The sequence below is a fragment of the Aythya marila genome (assembly GCF_965140915.1).
Source record: "Aythya marila genome assembly, chromosome: 3".
NCBI lineage: Eukaryota > Metazoa > Chordata > Aves > Anseriformes > Anatidae > Aythya > Aythya marila.
In genome coordinates, this window is record NC_139044.1 from 49,999,389 (window position 1) to 50,020,843 (window position 21,455).

General features: G+C 38.3%; 1 protein-coding gene across 2 annotated transcripts in view; it reads left to right on the top strand.

Moving 5' to 3' along the window:
* The window catches only part of GRM1 (glutamate metabotropic receptor 1), a gene marked incomplete at both ends in the record, with an annotated part of 182,539 nt that overhangs the window by 135,779 nt on the left and 25,305 nt on the right, over window positions 1-21,455 (top strand). For both annotated transcript variants that reach the window (XM_082757757.1, XM_082757758.1), the window contains 4 exons: window positions 3,029-3,275; window positions 9,012-9,180; window positions 10,844-10,970; window positions 16,187-17,117. In XM_082757757.1, coding sequence (XP_082613883.1) covers window positions 3,029-3,275; window positions 9,012-9,180; window positions 10,844-10,970; window positions 16,187-17,117 — 1,474 coding nt within the window. The remainder of the gene's footprint in view (window positions 1-3,028; window positions 3,276-9,011; window positions 9,181-10,843; window positions 10,971-16,186; window positions 17,118-21,455) is intronic.

Below are 21,455 nucleotides of genomic sequence, written 5' to 3' on the forward strand. Positions count from 1 at the left end.
CTAACATGACTTACAGTTTTCCTTTGCTTAGTAAAAACTAAAGTCCCTTGAAAAAATAAATAAATAAGAAAGGTAGCAAAATACTTTCCTATTTTTAATGTTAATTCACCCTAGTGTTCAGGTTAGTTTTTGCAGATCAGTGATACTTTTGAGAGAGGAGAAGTTAAAGTTTCACAGTCCAGAATTCTGCTTTGCTCTTTTCAAAGATACATTAGGGGAAAAATAGTAACTTTATAGATAAGGCCCATAACAAACAATATATATTTCTCACATTTCTTAAAAAGCTGCCCTGTGAAAGTGTAATTGATCATTGATTTCCTGTATTTTATCTCTGGCTAAACATAATTACATGATCTCACTTTCTTAAAAAAGCAGTTCTTACTTATTGTCATAAGTGAATTTTTACAAGCCCAAATACATGAGTATATCAATAACTTGTAATGGTGAAAATGAAATAAATTGGATTTTGCCAGCAGGAAGTTAAATTTAGATAAAGCATGACTTCTCACGGTGAATTTACTGTGAAACAGCTTATTTGCACATAGGGAATTTTATATTACTGATCTGTGGACAATTCATTACCAGATGAGGTTTCTTTTGTTACTTTCCACTAGAGTGCAACTTTTTCTGCAAGTGCAGAAAGGCAGTCACCTGTGCAGTGTGGGGCTACGTTTCAAGCCTCAATGCAAGCTATTCACTCCTACTTAGTCAAAAGCAAATCCTTCCACCATCAAATATTTATTCTCTTAGGAGGTATGTATATTATATTGAAATACGAGAAACCAAATCTGTGGTTTGCTGAGGTCATACATACTTGAGGAAAATAGTCTCATTTTAAAACGTTTCTACCTCTGGCAGCCGTCTGAATGTTCGTCTCAGGAGAAGTATATGGATACTGCCATTATCTCTTGAAAGGGTCACTGAAGTGTATGTTCCTCTACTTTTTTCATTAATTGAGAAATTAGGAAGGCATCTCAGATAAACTGTCAGGTAGAAAACCATTTCTACCTATCGGTCGTTTTGTGATCTCTTCAGCCGCTGGCCATCAAGAGGCTACCATGGCAGAGAACTGCAGTGCTGAGTTCAGGGGCTTTCCACCTCTCTTTCATGTCAGGATGGAGAACACATTCATTTTTCTACATTCATTTTCCTCTACAAGAAGGCAGAAGCAGTGGTAAATTCACACTGTGTTAGTCCTAAGGGACTAATCAGCAGATAAATCACACCTGGAGATAATATATTCAGGCCACACATAAACTAGTTTGGGGAACAAATGTCTAGACTACGTCATACGTACTGTAAGTGAGTAGTACATGCAGTGCCATAATGTTTGTTTCCCTGGTTAAATATTCTGTCAGTGTACATATAAGGTTTCTATTTTCACTGTGTTCTATAACATGGTTCTGAATGGGGTGTGATTTGAATGGGAGTTACGAATCTTTTCCTGCTAGGAAAGTGGCAGATATGTTGCCTCTGGGAAATATTTATCTGGCTGCTCCTTGTTTGGTGGTGCTGGCAGTGAGTGCATCTCAGTGTGAGGAGCATAAGAACCCAGTCAGTCAGATTATGTGTATTTTCATAATGCTTTCTTTCTTCACCATCACAACTGCTTGCTATGCTCTGCTCATCTGGAAAATAGCTACTGAAGCAGGACTTCCTTGCCCAGTTGCAACCAATGTCCTGCACAAGGTAAACCCAGCAAACAAAACCTAGAAATCCCTTTCTCCAGAATCTGTGCTAATCCCCAGATGACCTTTCTGGCAAACAAATGGAGAAGACCTCCCAAATCAGAGTCTTTTCCAATGATGAATGTAAGGATTGTCTTGATTACCTGCTTTGAAAGCCATACGATATCTACATTGGGAGAAGGAACTGTTTTTTAACTTGAAAGTTTCAGTGAACTTGTAGTTTTTCCTCTTTTCTTCATATGAAAATGACAGCTACCTTCTCCAACCTGGCTTTGAGAAGTGTCAGTTAACACCTAGTCTCTCACACATCCTACTTTCCTAGCACAGACAAGGTGTTACTTAGACAAAGTACCAGAGACTGGGTTGCAAACGCCTGTTAACACTGCGTAACGTGGGAGGCCTACAGATGACAGCATCTTGCAGTTTTGAGCATATTGAAATAGGATGACTCAGGGGAAAGCAAACAAAGCAGGGAGGTTTCTTACGCCCTCAGGACCCATGCGGTTCAGGTCCTCTGTGACTCAGGGTTGGTGCTGGCAGCATCCAGCAGCTCGTGACGGGAAACCCGGGGACGGCCCGGCCTCGGCGGGCCCTGGCTTGGAATACAGCCACAAATGGCACCCTCTGGCAGGGCCTGAATGTCAGCAGATCAGGGCTGAAAAGGGAAAGCCTTCACTGCCACATTGTTCCTAATCAATGGACAGAGACATCAATGCCAGCTCAGGCCGGATCTTCTAAGCCGCAGTTACATAAAATGTCTCTTAGTGTGACCAACTTTGTATGGCTTTCTGTAGCAATCCCAAATTGGTGCGCTTACTACTACTTTTATCTACCATGATTATTTCGGATAACTTGAGAAGTGATGCTGATTTACATTGTTTGCTTGCTTACACTGAAATAGACACTGCTATCTTAGCCCTAAAAAAAATAAAAAAATAAAAAAAAAAACAACATTCAAATGTGCCAAAAAATCAAACTTTAAGCAAATTGCTTACAAAAGTTGTACCAGATTACATGTGTAATTCTGATGCTGGGCTGTTTAACCCTTTTATCCATAAATAACATTGTGGAATGACAAGCAAAAAATTCCAGAATGAACAAATTAAAGCTGACAATTTGATTAAAATGGGGTTTTCTGAAGAGCCAATTTCACTTTATTTCATTTTTTAATTACTGTTTTAATTCCTTGCTGGCACCTTGTTTATGTTTTTTAAATATCTAAAACTTTATAAGAGAAATAAGAGATCCCTTTTTTATTTCTCACTGTTTTTTTTTTTTTTCATATTTCCTGTTATTTGACATTCCTTTTTTGTTTATAACTTCTTTTTTTACAAACATAGGCAATGAAAGCCTAGAAGAAAACTATGTTCAGGACAGTAAAATGGGATTTGTCATCAATGCTATATATGCTATGGCTCACGGACTCCAAAATATGCATCATTCACTTTGTCCTGGACACATTGGGCTGTGTGATGCTATGAAGCCAATTGACGGCAGCAAGCTGTTGGAGTTTCTCCTGAAGTCCACATTCATCGGTGTTTCTGGAGAAGAAGTTTGGTTTGATGAAAAGGGAGATGCCCCTGGAAGGTAAAGAGATTTTTTATCTCAATTATTTGTACCAAACGTTGGGAAGGAGGCAATGTTCCTGGATTTGGTGATGGAGATTTCTCTGGCTGCTTTGCTAAAAGCATGCATATTGTGAGACAGAAACAGAGTTATCTAGGTTAGTCTTACTAGCAGGTAGGAATAACACTGGTAACACATAGTGCATTGATAGCTACAGCTTGTACTAGTTACTTGTACTAGTTACAGTACTTGTACTAGTTACTAGTTACTAGTACTTGTACTTGTTACAGCCTGTAACATTTCTAGTGTTTTGGGAGAGGACGGACCATGTATCTCACAGACTTTTGGTGTCTATGCTAGCACTGGGGCTCACCACCAGGGCTTTATTACATAAAGGGCCTAATGCAATTTTTTGGAATTTAACAAAGCATTTGCTTGCTGAGGTTTTGAAGGTAGGGCCATAGAGCACATCCTTTTCCAACTGGATCTCAGCTGCTCCAAGTGCCCCGTGAGACAGCTGTACATCTGTGCCAGACAGTATTTAGTCTTGCTTGCTGAACTCCTGTGTGCTTTCCTTATCTTGCTTCAAATAAGCTCAGCTGTCCCAGAGTTCAAAGATAGGTCAGAACAGAACAGGATAAGTAATAGTGTTTGCCAGAAGGTACAGTGTTTCACTCATTTGGGGTCCAGTAAATTCCAGCTTTGTTAGTTGCTACCGTCTACCCCTCCCTAGAAGACACAATATGTACCCAAGCAAGGAGAGAGACAACAATTTGGTGAACTTGGACATCACCTTTGTTTCTCCTAAGGGAGCCAGCTGATAAATCTTTTCCTCTTCATTTAGGTCTGTGGACTCTGTCCAATTCTTTTAAGTGAGGCATCTCCCAGATGAATTTATTTATTTATTTGTTTTAAATAAATTTAATTCAGCTGCTGGTGTACATGATTCATTATTAACTGAATCCTACTCAGGGGTTACTTCATTTAAGTTAGTTTTGTTACTGAGTTATTAAAGTGTTATAAAAGACTCTCTCACTCCATCTTTGGGCTTATTGCATAAATGCATCTAAGTGCCAACACTGCACAAAGAGAGAGCTCTGGAATAAACAAGAGTGTGCAGCGTGGTGTATGCCTTCAAAGAGTATTTGCAAGACATGGTGGCCTTAAAGCAACTCTTACTCCTCTTGCTATCTTTTGTTATCAAAACTGACAAACTTTTTTACCATTTTCTATTTACATTTCTTGTTATATTAACACAGTATATACATTTAATCAGCTCATTACATTTAAAATAAGAAAAACCTGGTCAGTTTGGTCTTGTTTCTCATAAAGTGCTGCATACAGTATTTTTTTTAGTCAAAGGTATAAATGAACTAGGTCAGACTTTGAAACTAGAGGCAAGCAATTCGCTTACATTCTTGCACATACTTATTAACACAAAAGTATAAATCAGATATTTCTACATATAGTTTAGATAATATTGAGAAAGTACTGTTTAGCATATCTTTAAACTTTTTATGCACTATTTATCTCCATAAAAGCATTACTCCAGCTTTGCATATGCTGCATTATCTAGTTTTTAGCTATGTAGTTTGATGTTTATGTGTCATTTTCCAATTTTGTCCCATATTATACATTATCTTGTAACCTGAGACTCTCATCAACTCTCATCAGTATAAATTCCAGAATTAGAGCAAACACTTCCTGAATTCAAAATATAGGAGGGTTTATATAAGGATATTTTCCAGAGTAGGTCAGGATGATAAAATTTCTCCCTTCTATAATTTTGGTCTGTAGCAAGGTTCATTTCTCTTGCTTTCCTGGCCTATTTAGAATTTGATGAGTTATTTTTGGTAGAGTTTTTTTTTTTTTTTTTTTTTTTAATATATTTTCACAGCTGGAAAGTTAGCATTGGTTTGGGCAAGAGAATTCAGACAATCTTTTTGTTATTCATGCTGTAATCCTTGTATCAGTCTGTGGCATTTATATCTGTACAGCTGGTGAGATCTTTGTACACCAGCAGTAGTTTATGCCCGTGTAGATCTGTATGTATCAGTATGTCATTCTAGAATCATCCTAGTGTTTCTAGTGTCCCACACAGTAAAGCTCTTTGTGGGTAAGTGAATGTGCCACACCACTCTATCAATACCCCAAAGAACTTGTGTACCTCAGCTATATGAAAAACTATACACCACATATGACACCTAAATAAAGCAGAGAGAGACAGATGTGGTTTGTTGGCTTTTCTATGCCAGTGAAAGAATGCATCATAAATATGCACAGTTTTTCAGTGTTTTGTTACCATATAATGTAAACAAATCAGCTTCACAAGATGGAATAAGGCAATGTTCCCTTTTAAAAGCCTGAAGTAACTTGCAAGATCAGTAAGGTTCTTTGAGCAACAGATCCTCATAACCTCCTGTTTATGCTTGTCGTGGGTAGATCAGGTAGAGATGCCTGTAGTTATTCTTGGCAGACACTCATAAAATTTTGTTTTGAATCCATTACAGCTTTGTCAACATTTGACTTTCATAGAGTACATCCCATTTGCTTGCTCAGTATTGATTATATCACCCAAATTCCAAGAAATGTCTGGAGAAGCTGTGAGGGATGCAAAAGTCCACACCACATCCTTCTTTGGGCCTATGCAAGGGGCAGAGGACAGCCATGTATTTCAGGACAGAACATCTCAAGTTCTTGTCTGGTCTAGGGTAACTGCTTACTTTTACCTTCTGGCTAGTAGGAGGAAGCTTACCCCTCAAGGACAAACAATGTGCTTAGACCTCTGACTGTAAAATACTACGGGACAACTGACAGGAGCTGTCAGTGTCCAGCACCAATGCTTGACCTTTCATGTGTGGAGAAATGCTCGTGTTCACAAGCTAACAGAAGTATTGTTGTTCATTTTACCCTAACTAAACTTAGATATAGACCCATGTAACTCTACCCAGTAGCTGTTCTGGCTTAAAATCTAGTGACTTAATCAACTGTTATGCTTTGTGTAAATTATTAATGCATAGTGCAGAGACTTAAAACACATAGTATATAAAGAACTATGAGGCAAATATACACTGGATTTTGGCTCTGGAGTTTGGCTCCATGGATAGTTGTTTTGTCAAGTCACATCCCAGCATGGTTCAGCAATCTTGTTTGCCATTCTGCCTTCCAGGATACCGAACTTACTGCCAGCTCTGTGTTACAGCTGTGGAGAAAGGTAACTTCAGCTATTTCGGGCTAACCAGCACTTACCTCAGGGTATGAGTGTGTCTGTGACCAGCTGGATCACAGTTTGGCTCACAAGTATCTTGTTCATATGACCTCAAGGACTTGGTCATAACATTTCCGAATATACATTAGAGCTTATCCTTACATTAAAATAAAGTTTTATTTTCTTATGTGCAGAATGTTTTCATAGTTTCTGTAAATGCTGCTGTATGCGTGTAGCTTCCAGCTGCCTCCACAGTCCTCACTTTCTTGGAGCTTCACAACTCTCGTCAAATTCACTTATTTTGGGATAATCATTTGTAGCTTGGACGCAGCCCCAAACTGTTAAAGTTGTATATGTGTAGCTGGGGGAATGGTGACAGGGAGTTATTGAAGCACTGAATTTGTCCTTACTCAAAGATGGAACTTTTCATTTAAGAAAAGAAGAAAGGATAAAGAACTTATGCATGCCTCCATGCCGAGTATATTTGTTAGATCACATTTTTCCACTTAAAATTCAAGCTGCATATCAAAGCTGCAAGTATTGTACTACATCTTGTCATATGCAAGACTGTGTTAAGATCTTTTAGACTGCATACTTTATTCTTTGATGGTTAACTGATAGAAAAGGGAACAGTGTTATAGGAAAACATAAGAATGGCTTCCAACCTAAAATAAAATCATATTCCTGAATTTGCCAGCTCTTGAATGATATTAAATTAATGCCCATTTGTGCCTTATAATATATTTTTGCAAAAATTAAAACAATCTGTGTAGGCTAGAAAGTTCCATTAAGGGAATATGAAGTTTTAGTAATCTTTTATTCCCCTTCCTGGATTAATTTTCCAGCCCATTTTAACTGATTTTGTATTGGTCTAATTCAACATCACACTAAAAAACAATTAGGTTCTGCTTGCTAGCAAGAAGCACGTACACCCCTGCTCAATTTTACTCCTGTTTGTTGAATCTACATTATAAGGTGCCCTGCCGTTACTGCTTCTTGCTATTCTGACTCTTCATAATGCTGAAAAAAGAATGACTTTTTATGTTATTCCTTTGTAAGAGATGTGAAATGAGAAGGAATTGTTTCCTGGTGACTTTGAAATTAACCCCTTTCCATAGCAACTCCTCAGTTAAGACCCAGTTGATAACCATGGAGCTATAGAGCTGCTTTTTAAGCACCTGCTTGGAGCTCTATTGAAGTCAATGGCAGGAGTCCCATTTCCTACATGGTTCAGTGGAGCCATGCAGTGGCACTGACATCGTCTGAGCATGCACATTGGCAAGACTGAGATCTAAATACAGTTGTAAGTAAGCACTTCGTTAAACTATCTTTCGCTAGAGAGATCTCAAAGATTCAATTACCAAAACTAGGCATCTAGAGAGTAGTTTGAGCACCTTTCCTCTGTGAACTGCAGAGTTGAAATTTTGCATGTTTGAATCTCAATAAGGGAAAAGATATTTCTCCAACTTTGCCCGCAAACAAGCATCCTGGTTTTATTTACAGCTCATGTTTTTCTTGCCTTTCATTCCTAATGCGCATACAGATTAGCAACACTCATTATTACCTAAAGAATTTTCTGTCCAGAGACTGAGACAATCCAGTAGAGAAAAACAAGGTAGTAACTAATTCCCAGGCTTGTAAAACAGAAGACACTTTCTTATTTTCAGCACCAATACTGATTTCTGGTTTGCAATCCTCTTTTTCTAAAGCCCTCCCACACATACCTGTCACCTACCTTCTTGTCTGAAGAGGCCAACCTGTAGGTCCATCCTCTTTTTTTTTTTTTTTTCCCCTCTCTCCACTATTCATTCTCCCATTCTTGCTTATTTCCTATTATGAAATTACCATACTTAATTACTGCTTTGCACAAGGCATATTCTGTAGGTAAAAGAAGGAGACAAACACTTAGCAGTAAGGGATGTGCACACATCAGGTACATCACATGGAGGGCAATGATGGAAGTAGGGAAATTGAATGCTTTTGTAACAGTGTTTTATGGTTCTTTTATATTAGCCTTGGGAAGTTCTATGCTGTATGCCTAGGGAGAGGAAGTAAATATTTTTTCTGGACTGCTAACTTTTCCTGACAGTTTCACTGAGTTAGGTAAGGAAAATAGTGAACTAGTGCTTACAGTTAACTTATGGCATACCAGTTTAGTTAGTTCAAATACTTCTACTGGATGATTACTTCACGGTTCTCAGCAGAAGCAATACTGCAACCAACCTATATGTAGGCACCAAGTGTATGTTAAAGTTCTGAAAAATGGCCAGACAGCACATCATCCAAACAGTGCTTATACATGTATGTGAATCTTCAGCAGAGCTTTCTTTCTTTGGTATACAGTTCTTCCTGGACACACAACTTTTTACGCACAGTTTTATGTGAATGGGGCAGTCGATCAGTAATTATGTGACAATCAGAGTTGTTATTTACCATGATTCTACTGCAAATCTCACAGTATTTGCTGACAATGTGAAACCCTAGTCCCTAGGGAGTTTTATCCTTTCTATCGCAGGTCAGTGACTAGCTTCCTATTTTTTCCCTTTCAGGTATGACATCATGAACCTGCAGTACATAGAGCCCAACCGCTATGACTATGTCCTCATCGGAACCTGGCATGAGGGTGTGCTCAACATTGATGACTACAGGATTCAGATGAACAAGAGTGGGATGGTCCGATCAGTGTGCAGCGAGCCTTGCTTGAAGGGGCAAATTAAGGTTTGCATCAGATCCTTTGTTCCATAGAAATGTGAATAACCAGGCAGTGCTTTTTCACTAAATCCAAGCAATCTTCTTTCAAGCCAAGGGAAACAGAGGGTGTTACTTAGAACAGGAAATTATATTTCTACAATTTCTGCAGGAAAGCCGAAATTGTAGAAAGACTCCTAGATCAACATTTTATTCTTAAAATCCCATATAAAGGCCCATGCTTTCTAAAATTGTCATTGATGCAGAATCTTTCAGTATGACAAGATTTGAATTAAATTTCCCTTTATGTGAGAAAGAACAAGATTTTCACTTAGTCATTGCCTACACTGGTCAGTGGCTGGGATTCACTCAGGGGCATTAAAATAATGTAACCCATGGGAATCCAGTATTTTGTTCCAAAAATAGCACCTGTGAGAAAAAAATAATAATTAAAAAGCACATTTATATCTCATGTTCACAACAGGAGGTATGGAAAAACAAATGAAATCACTCTTTGTTTACCAAACAGTAGCACTTGTATCAAGCTTGTACTTTGCCACCTGCCATATCTGGTCTGGATGACATAAAGACATGTTCTACCACTATTAAAATGCTATGGACACAGTAAGTTTAAAATATCAAGAAGCCCATTCAGGAATATCATCTTAAAAAAGATTCTCCTTTCTAATTTCACTTAATAAACATATCTGCAGCTTTTAAATTGTATATTGCTACTATGAGCCATAGATGATTGATGATTGATTTGGCAAAGTCTTAGTGACATACTCCAGCAGTCTTGGAGGGGAAACAGTACTGGTATTTACTGCCCTCCAAAATATCTTTTCTGTTTTTGAGATTGTGCAGTTTGTGTATGTGTGTATATGTAAACAACATGCATACAAAATGCCAGCTTCATCTCCCATTGAAGTCTATTGGACTCTTTCCACAGAATGCCGGAGGAAATGCTAACCAAAAATATATATACATCATTCAATAAAAAAAAAAACAAAACAAAACAAACAAACAAAAAAAAAAAAACCAAAAAAAAAAACCCAACATTTTGTATTTTTCTTAGCTCTGCATATAGATGGATAGGAAGATTCTGAAGAGAAGGCTGGATTCTTCCTTTCTGACAAACAGAGACAGAATCTAATTTACAATTTTTATTGTAAATTAGAAATTATGTGCTTGTGCTTGTGTGTATATATATATAATATATACATAATATATAAAATATATTAAATAATATTATAAAATATATAAGTAAATGCATGAATCAGTCTTTATTCTAATATTTGACTTTGTTTACTGCTTTTTACTATTCAACAGATATTAAGTGTGAGCTGAAGGACTTTGTCCCAACCTGAGTCATCTCTCAGACTAAACCTCTTCTCAAGTTTGGTTGAAAATATAACACTTACTGTGACACTGTACTAAAAGGGAAAATGGTTTTGCACTTTCAACTCAGGAAAATAAATAAATAAATTGTCCTAAGAGATTATCTTTGAACTTGTAAGCACAATTTTTAACACAAAGGGGTAAACATAAATCCAGGACACATTTTTTAATTGTTTGCAATGTCCCATATGCAGGAATCCTGTCATTTAAACAATGCAGGCAGTGCCTGTTTGCTGTGGGGGGTTCTGTGTTCTCTTATAGAGGCTCATTGCTGAGGATATGTTTTGCATTACAGGTCATCAGGAAAGGAGAAGTGAGCTGCTGCTGGATTTGCACTGCTTGCAAGGAGAATGAATTTGTTCAGGATGAATTCACCTGTAAAGCCTGTGAGCTTGGCTGGTGGCCGAATGCTGAACTGACAGGTAGGGATGTGTCCCTCCAAATGCATTCCCATTTGACAGGGCACAATGAGAATGGCATGTGGTGGAGAGTAAGGTGATAGTATGCAAAGATAGTAAAGGGACATATTTAAGCACACATCCCAGTGTAGGTTAGGGTGAAAGGTGCTACATGTTTTGGTTCAGTTCAACAGCAGTGAAAATAAAGACAGTGAAATTTTACCAAGAAGAAATGACATATTTTGTCTGTTCCTCCCCGTTAGGTAGCAAAAGCATTAATAAAGCTGCTAAAACTACCAATGAACTTAGCAGTATTTGCTGCAATTTTAGCAGTGAATATCACAAGAGCTCGGTGCATCTTTGTCAGTTTGGCATGAAACTCTTTCCTCTTGTTCTATCTTGCAATTAGTAATAATTTATTTGGGATTTCTAGGCTTGCAGTAACTATCAGAATTTCCTTTTGTATAAAAATCATTCTTTCTACACCCACCAGCAAAAGGAACATCAATAAAATCTTAAAAAAGGCTGGCAGAAGAAAGGGAAAATTTGGAAAGGGAAAATTAGAATTTGTCTCCCCTGTGAATATGCTTTGAATGAGTTGTATGCTATGGCATCCTTCTGATCTTTTCTACCTATCAAGGTCAACTGCTCACACCTGCTCTGGGCTTTACAGTAACTATTACCTCAAGACAATACACATAATGCATTCAGAAGCACCACCTTGACCTTGGGGTTTACTTTGTATCACTATGAAAGACCTTGCCTCATGCTGCATCTGCAAAATTTTGCTGCCAGTATTCAGCAGAGTATAGTCAGAGAAATGATTTCACTACCTAGCTGACGATCAACTATACAACTTATCACATCATGGTCCTTCAATATAACTGGGGGGCAACTGGATGTTCCCACAGCACCAAACACATAGCTAGTCACTGAAGCCAAGAGAACTTTCAGGGGTTTTCTTTTGGGAGGGAAAGCTGGCCACTTTTCCAGCTAAAAAGTGTATTATTAATCACAACAAAATGGAAAATTTGACTTTTTTTTTTTTTTTTAATGGAAAATAAGCTCTCCAAGTTCCCATATGTGTGTCTGTACCCCATACCTCTGACTCCAACAGTCTCCTTCCCTCTTTTTCTGTGGTGTGCAACGGAACCTATTTCAAACATATTTATCAGGATATAGAGATCTCAATGATCATTTGGTTCCTTTAAGTTTCATGTAAATGGGTTGAAAGAAGAGGAATTTTTAATAAACACCTCCATAAGGGTCCCAGTTGTGGAAAAGCATATTGTTTTTCTAGACACTAGAAAATCTACAGCATCCTTTATAAATGTCCTGATCACTGGAAAAGCTCAGATTCAACCCCCACTTTCTGGGATACCAATGTCTGCTAATTTTAAAGCAGATATCCACAGAGAACCACATTCTTGGAGGTTCACAGAATTGTTTGTATCTACTATTCAGGGAAGAAAACTAGGACTTCTTTTTAATCAATAAGGCAGAACAAGAACATAGTGAGAGATCAATGTGCACTTGAGCGAATATGGTTCAGTGCTACTAGCTGCCCAAAATAGCTCAAAAGGGGGCATGTCAAAATGACAGACACTGCCGAAAGGAGTTGAAGAAAGCATGAGTGCTGGAAAAAATCTCAGGGGCATGTTGCAATCTATTAACTTTTAATGAAATCAGTAAGTGACCTGCTGATTTGTGTTTCTTCTCAGCAAGGAGACTGGGCTGCTGCTGTTCTAAAATCACAGTGGCATCAGTCAAATGACAGCATAGCCATCGATTGATTTCCTAGAGAACATCAAAATGGCAGTCTGTTTCTGTACAGCTTCTTCATTCCTTCTAATCGAGGAGAAAGATTCTTTTTTAACCCTTATATCAGGGTTACAGAAAGGGAAATTGAGCTAGACAAACTCTGACTTTTGGGCTTTGCTTGAGTCACTGTTGGTGCTATTTAGTATGAAATTCTTTTTCCTTGCCAGTATTTCCCCCATCAAATATGTTTTTATAATTTGGTTTTGTGTGTTGTATTCATACCCTGCCAGTCACTGTAGCATCTAGACACAGACGTTAACATCTCGCATTCCAGATTGTTTTTCCCTTTACCTTAAGTCATAAATGCTACACATGTGTGCAATTTTAGTCTTATTTTCCATCACAGATGGAGGTTTTAAAATCCTTAGTCCTTTTAAGAAACATGGATTGCATACTAACCTATTTCCTAAGACTTTTCAAGATGTATATTTTCTCCATTTGAAATCAGTCTCTGCTGCTCAGCAACCCTTTCCAGAGGTTTAAATATTAGTTTTAAATATAAAATATTTTTTAGATTACATCTGCTAAATATGCATTCAGTGAAGTGGAGTCAGCAGGCACAAAGAAATTTCTCACCATAAATAATGTAAACTGTACAGTTAAACTGATCTGACAAATCATCACTAAAACTAGTGTCTTAAGGTCTTGTGCAAGGAAGAAGAGAGATCTTTTATAGTAATAGAAATTGTATAAGTGCAATGAATGTCAGGCTAGTAAACCCACTTTTCTCCATCTTAAACAAGCACTAAAACAAGATAAGAGAAGAAGTTTTATAGAGCTATTATGAAACGAATTACAAAGGTTTGGGGCTATCAGCTACCTGGGATGTGTTAATGACCTCAGAAAATATCTTGGAGTGTCTTATTGGCCTTGAATTATGAACAAAATTTAAAAATAAAATTTAAAAAAGAAAAATTGATTAGCCTGCTCTGGGAAATGACTCATGGTTAAAGTGCAATAGAAGATGAAAACTACCAAAAAGCTTTTTACTAGAAACTTTTAACTGTGAAGTTTTTGACAATGATTCTCTCTCTTTTTAAATCATTATTATTATTATTATTATTTTATTTTTATTTCATGTATGCAACTTGTAAGTACACTGTTTCCTGAGCATCCTCCCCCTATCTTGACAAGCTTCCTGAGCCTACTGTCTCTTAGCTGGGAAACGACCCACCTTCACAGATGCTGACAACCAACAACTGTTTGCTGATATAAGCAGTGCAGGCTGTTTTTTGCAATGTTTGTAGCATACGTGGCTCTTGGGGCTTGACAGTGCGCAGGAATTGCACTGATATAACAAAACAGGTTTCTAAAACCTTGCACAGGATAAGCTTAAAGCGATCAATAGACTTACGTACATGCTGAATCAGGGCAAAGTTTTCAAACACGTTAAGATAGAATAATATGAGTATGGCTTATGTTGCTAAGCTTAAAACACACATTAAAACTGAAGCCTTCCAGCAACCACAGACCTTCTTCTGGTTTAAGAAAAGAGCTCTGCATGTATTAATCAAAGAACAGTAGCTTCTGACTGTTAGTCCACTATTAAATGAAAATAATAGCTAATTCCTGCTCAGGGCTGCTGCAGCTAATGGCCAGAGGCTCCTACTTCTAATAAAAAGCTTTTTCTTAATTACATTTCACCAGAAACATACTGATTGGAAGAACAGTTTTTCCTCACCCGTCTGAGTCTTGAACAGATCTTTCTGAGCAAAAGAGAATCCCTTTCCTTTATAAAATAAGACATCCAGATGCACACACTATCATTCCTGTTGTTTTTGATGTTACAGGCGGTAGCATTACCTGTAGTTAAGTCAAGCTGGCACTCTTAGATAAAACGAGTACAGAATTATAAGGCATTGTTTCAGTTCATATGACATTGGAAGACATTAAAAGTTCGTGCAGAAATTTTCCATGTCAGGACTTTGCCTCAGGCTTACTCTTTTTTTTTTTTTTTTTTTTTTTTTAATTTAAACAAAAAAAAACTTTTTTCTTTCTCACAGTGGGGTTACAGCAAAACTCTGTTTGCTCAGCCTTGATCCATACCTCTGCTTACTTATTCTGTATTTAGAAGGGAGGAGTTTACATTTTGTTATAAGTATTGATTGGTAATTTTTTTTGTCAACATGTGGAATATACATTCAGATTGGGCAGAATTCTGGGCCTCAGAAGCTCTTAGTTCATACAGGATGATTTCTGAAGATATACTCCATATTGAAGAGAAAAAGGCTGAGCATGACTCTTGCTCATCACAATACTGGGACACTTGCTAAGATTCAGCAATGAAACCGAGTTAAAAAGTGTTTCTCTTGCAAGGTAAATACCACCACCTTTAGTCTGGTGGCTTGACAACCCCAGCTCTGCCAATGGCTCATGGAGGTACTGATCTCTTGTTCGTTCTGGTTTTATTTTAAACCTCAGAAAATAACCATAAAGCATGATAACACTGCTAAGTCAAGAACAGAAATCAGGAAATGCCAGAATGAAAGTTCAGAGTAGCTCAGCTTCCCAACCTCAACATCCCATTAACATAAAAGATTTTATTTGCTATGTAATATTTACTGATGATATTATATCTCCAGCACAGATTCCTTTTTGTGGTGAGAGGTGTGAGAGAGAGCTCTGACAGTTAAGCACCATTTGAACTGATACTTATACTTGCACATCTGTACTAGTCATAAAGGAGTCCTTTTCCATTTATTTTCTAAAGGCAGAGAGGTTTTGTGGGTTTGACTTTTCCATAAGAAATGAATTACATTATTTAATAGAGCTGATGAAAGGAGTGTAGAAGAAAAACAAAGAGCAGAGGGTTTGAAAAAGTGAAAATAAGGTAATGTTAAGGAAAAAAAGAAAAGAAGCAGAAATATATGAGAAGGTATGGTATCCATGGTGCAGTTCCATTATGACTTTGGATTTATGATTTTTCTGCCTGTAACAGATATTTAAATACTCTATTTTCTTTATAAAATCACCTCAGAAAAATGTAGCGGGTTTTTATACTTGTTTTGATGCAGATTAAAATAAATTAATCTGAAGAGGTTAAAAAGCTGCCATTCTGACTTGAAATAATCCCATTCATGCTGAAATGAAGTGATGGTGTTGGGTTCTGCCTTTGATTTGCTGGGCTTGTCAGCAGTCCTTCCAACATGAATAAGAAAATATTTTCTAAATCTCATTTCCCTTTGTAGCATCATAAGCAAATGTTTGGGTCACCCAAAATTGATGGCTATGTTTTTGAGCATATTTCATCTAAACCTTTTCATGCTGCAGTTCAGCCATTTGTAAAATGGTTTTAATAATCGATGGCACATAAGCATAAGCTAATATTTAGATTATATTGGAAGCCAGAAAAAAAGAAAAAAGTTATTTCTTCAAGCAGATACTTTTCTAACACTCTGTTTCTTTTCTGTACACTGCAGGCTGTGAACCCATCCCTGTAAAGTACCTCCAGTGGAGCAATATAGAGTCTATTGTGGCTGTGGTCTTTTCCTGCCTGGGGATCCTGGTCACCATGTTTGTCACCCTTATCTTTGTGCTCTACAGGGACACCCCTGTTGTCAAATCCTCCAGCCGGGAGCTCTGCTACATAATCCTTGCTGGCATCTTTCTGGGTTACGTCTGCCCTTTCACCCTTATAGCTAAACCCACCACAACATCCTGCTACCTCCAGCGCCTTCTGGTGGGTCTCTCCTCTGCCATGTGTTATTCTGCCCTTGTGACCAAAACCAACCGCATTGCACGCATTCTGGCAGGCAGCAAAAAGAAGATCTGTACCCGCAAGCCACGTTTCATGAGTGCATGGGCCCAAGTGGTCATTGCCTCCGTTTTGATCAGTGTGCAGCTGACACTGGTGGTCACACTGATCATCCTGGAGCCCCCAATGCCCATCCTCTCCTACCCCAGTATTAAGGAAGTTTACCTTATCTGCAACACCAGCAACCTAGGAGTTGTGGCTCCTGTGGGCTACAATGGACTCCTCATCATGAGCTGCACATACTATGCCTTCAAGACTCGCAATGTGCCTGCCAATTTCAATGAGGCCAAGTACATTGCATTCACCATGTACACCACTTGTATCATCTGGCTGGCCTTTGTGCCTATCTATTTTGGGAGCAACTACAAGATTATCACCACTTGTTTCGCAGTGAGCCTGAGTGTGACAGTGGCCCTGGGGTGCATGTTCACTCCTAAGATGTACATCATCATAGCCAAGCCCGAGAGGAATGTCCGCAGTGCCTTCACCACCTCAGATGTGGTGCGTATGCATGTCGGGGACGGCAAGGCACCTTGCAAGTCCAACACTTTCCTCAACATATTCCGGAGAAAGAAACCAGGGGCTGGAAATCCAAAGTAAGTGATTGACTGCAGGTACAGATCTATCTGTATTTTATGTCCCTCTCTTTGCCATCCTCTCTTGGTTGACCATAGTTTGCTGAATAGTAAGGTATGTAAAGTTTTTTCATCTCACATGTAGCAGAAAAGGTAGAAATGATCCTTTAGATCTAAATCTTAGATGGATGTTGACATGTTGCTTCTCATTTTCTCTCCTGCTCTAAAGGCAGCCCTGTACACAACCCCTTCTACCTCTGGGGTGACTCAGGCGGGTTACGCTGCAGAGTAACCAAGTTCCAATTCCATCTTCTCCCATCTCTCTTCATGAGACAGGGGTTACAAACCCCTATGAGCAGATGCTCTGCATTACTCTCCAAACTGAAGTACAAACGTAGCCTTTTGGGAAAGGGGAGCAGAAATCTGTGTCTGAGTGGTTGTAAATCACATGTACTTGTCTGAGACCATTGGGATCTGTGTGTGAAAGCTGGGGTTTGAACATTAGTTTGTAAGGTAGTGTTTTGTTACAGTCCTCATGATTGTCATCCAAAAGCACCCTTCATACTATGCCTGTGCTCTATTTAATATTCAGAATTATGAACAAGTCTCTTAATCATCAGCAGTGTAAACTTGTCCATGTTCCCAAACCCAGTGTTGGTATGAAAAGTTGTAGAGGTCAACTGAAGGTGAACACGAGCTTGCATCCACATCTGTTGAGCCTGTTATTCTCCTTGTAAAAGAATAAAAACAACCATGCTGCAGGAGAGGGGGAGAGAGAACTTTAAACATCATCTCCCTCTGAGCAGCTGTCAGAATGTTTGCAATCTTTATTGCTTCTTAATCTTTAAAGAAGCACCATGGGGCTAGACATAAGCTTAGATTATTTTTGTCACAATTTGAAAAAACTTATCAAAATAATGAAGAACCAGTGAGTTTCCTGATAGAATTAAAATTTGGTTAATTTCCATCTCTTTAGGATCTGTAGGTTTCTCTGAGTCACTTGAGAATTGGTTTTGATTCAGTTTGCATAAGAACTGTTTTCATATGTCCTGGAGATGAAAAGGATAAGGATGAAGGTAATACCATACAGAACTGATGCTGTAATTAACTTTTACTTTATGCTACTTCAGTACATTTTATTTTGTTACCAGAAAAGGGGTTGGAAAAAAATTGAACGGAGACATAAATAACCCATATATGCAACTCAGTGTGCCATGGAGTCCTCACTGTTCTTTTACCTTCCTGAAAACAAACAAAAAAACAACAACCACAAACAAACAATAATAATAATAATTAAAAAACAAACAAAACAAAACAAAACAAAACAAAACAACAACAACAAAAAAAAACCACCCTCTGCTTAAAAATATCTAAATCTAGTAAATTTCAAATACAGTTCACAATATAAGAAAAGATTTCTTCTACTTGAAAAAACAGCTTCCCCTAAGCATTGTCACCTTCATAAAACAATGAAGCTTTCCTGAGATTTTTATCAAATTCTATGTTGCATAATTTTTATAAGTATTTCTTGGCCTCTGGTGAGCCCCAGTGAGTGGAACAGAGACAGAAAGCCAATACAGAGTTTTACGGTACTCTTCTCAACTCAAAACTCAAAACCTAGTTACTATGAATTTTGCTTTTTAGTCTCAGGTCAAGCAGCCAGCTGTTTTACAAAGCAAAATGTCAATCTCTGATCTAAACCTCTTGCACAGTTACTGCTATATTCCTCACCTAAACCAACACAGAGGTAGGGGCATGCTAGGCTTGCTTATGAGGAAGGACAGCATACCTCTCCATACATGGACATGAAGAAGTACAAAAGGTCATTTTAGGGTTTTGGAGGATATTTTAGACTCCTAACAGAGTCTATTGCAAAGTTTCTAAGGACATTGTGCTGACAGGCACTGAACTGGGAGCCACTGAGGAAACCAAGAAGGAAAAGGTAGAATTTGTTAGAGCTTTGCAAGCACTTAGCTAACTAAAATGTGTGTTAAGGTCTTTCCTAAAACAGGGTTTGAAAGAACTGAAACATGCTTAATGCCAACAGGAATGGCCTGCAGACTGATTTTCAATGTTTTTATTTTCCTATTGAAATTTGGGATTTATTTTTGAGTTTTCCTTCAATAAGTCAGATCCCTGAGTGCAGTGATATTCTTAATACTGTAATTGTCCGTCCATATAGCCACATGTCCCTCCCTGTAAATGGCTATCAGTTTCACATAAAGGATTTGTTTTCCAGCTGTTTTTCACAAACTTTCAATTTTCTTGTCATCTCTTCCTTCTCTTGCCAAATTGTTTTTCTTTCACTATTCCTCAATTTTCATCCTTCTCTTTCTGTCTGCATTGAACCTCTCCTCTGCTAATCTAGTGAATTCCATTTCCTTCCTCTAAACAGAGAAGTGGTATCCATTTAAATTACATTAGTGTGCAGATATAGAGTTAAATTGAGTTAACTTTAATAGAGGAAGCTAGTTTATATTTACAAGGGCAAATCAAACTTACGCAAACCTTGTTAAAAGACCAATCTTCAATGTTGTGTTGTTAGTTTAACTACTAGCTTTAGAAGTAGAGCCAGCCAACCTGCTCTTCCTTTCTCCTTTGTAAAGTAGAGCAGAAGAATTAACTAGGGAAATCCATTAACATAGGATCTATTAGTCAATAGAAAACCTTCAGCTATATCTGGTGCTGTTACAGAGGTCAACTTGGAAAATGGCTGTCCCAGCTGAACTACCAACACCTTTCAATGAAAATAAATTATTCGGTAACATTGGTCTTTACATAAATAACAAAGTGTGCTGCTTTTATTATCTGTGGCACTCTGAAGATGCTGTGTGCAATCATGAAGGTGTGAACCCTCTCTTACTTGGCTGAGTTGAACTGTGAGTGATTACAGACAACACTGTTTTAAATAGAGCTTGCTGGGAACTTTCCAGTAGGGTATGTTTCCCATCAGAAAATTCTAGCCTCTCAAAATGTTTCATAGAATTGGATTTTGATGGGAAAGATCCTCTCTGGGCCAGGATGACTTTTTTTCCCCATGTAGGGATGAAGCAATTGGTAAGGTGTGAGGGATCTTTACCCCAACAGACACTAGTTAAGGTATTCACTTAGGGTAAGAACATCTCCTTCACATTCCAGATGAATGTCCTATAGCTGGACAACACATTGCTCCAGGGCAAGTCTCCCCCTTTCTCTCTGTTTTTGACCAGCAGTGTGTCCTGGAAAAGAGGAAAAAAATCCTGATGCAAACCCTAGAGAAATACTCTGTATTATTCTGTGAGACAACTCAAATCTGGGGCTGAGAGATCCCTTGTGAATGTCTTCAGTACTAAGATATTGTCAGTCTCTTCCTCTTGTCAAATGAATATTTAAATATTTATAAAAAATGGAACAGCTCCATCAGGAGAGATCGAGAGAGTGATCTCTGCTGCATTTATTGAGGCTGGGGGTGGGGCAGTTATTGTTAGAGTGTGCAGCTTGGTGGCATTATAAGATCTTGGCTGTTACAGGATGATGACATAGCAGCATTTTTAGGAGAGCCTTTTTCATCTTTTTTTCCAGCTGTGAGATTGAAACTTTCTAATATGGGTCTTGCTGTGGTCAAGTACTTGCCTAGTACTTGACCATGAATCGTACTTTGGTCTATGAGGCTCAATCAGCTTGAAGAGTAGCACTCTGAGAAAATGCCTGTAAGATATCAAGGGCAGATGTAAGGGAGGAAGGGCTGAGGTGGGATGCAGCCCTGCCTGGTGTGTCTCTCACTCTGTAGTGAGCTCCCTCCACCCTCATCATAGCCTACAACATGTCTCCCCAAGGAAGCAGTGCTCCTTTCTGGGCTACATGCAGAAAAAAATAACCATTGATTTTGAAGATACTGATCTTCTCCAGCCTTTTCCAGCCACTGCTTCAAATGGACCCTGGTTAGGTACAGGAGGCTGGAGTGGGGTTTCTTGCATGGCTTTTCTGTAGTCCACACATGCATGTCAGGTAGAGCTTGAGACACTCAGCAAGACCTGAGACTTCTTGTGGGTTGCACAAGAGAAGGATCAGTGGAGGAGGATTGCTGAGGAGGACATAGGAGTTAAGTTCTTTGTGCACCTCTGAGTAATTAGCTGCCATTTTGGTGGTAATGCTGAGCTACTGCCTCAGTCCTCACACATAAATTATTTTAAATTTTTGGTAAAGAGCCCAGGTCTGGACACCATTTTAGTGCATTTTGAATCAGAATAAGCAAGGATTTAGCTGTCAGCATAAGTTGTGTGGCAAAATTTGAGGTGATGGGAAGGCCAACTAGCAAGACTCACTTTGTGGCCAGGACTCCACATTAGTGCTTGAGCCACCTGTATACCCTTGTATACC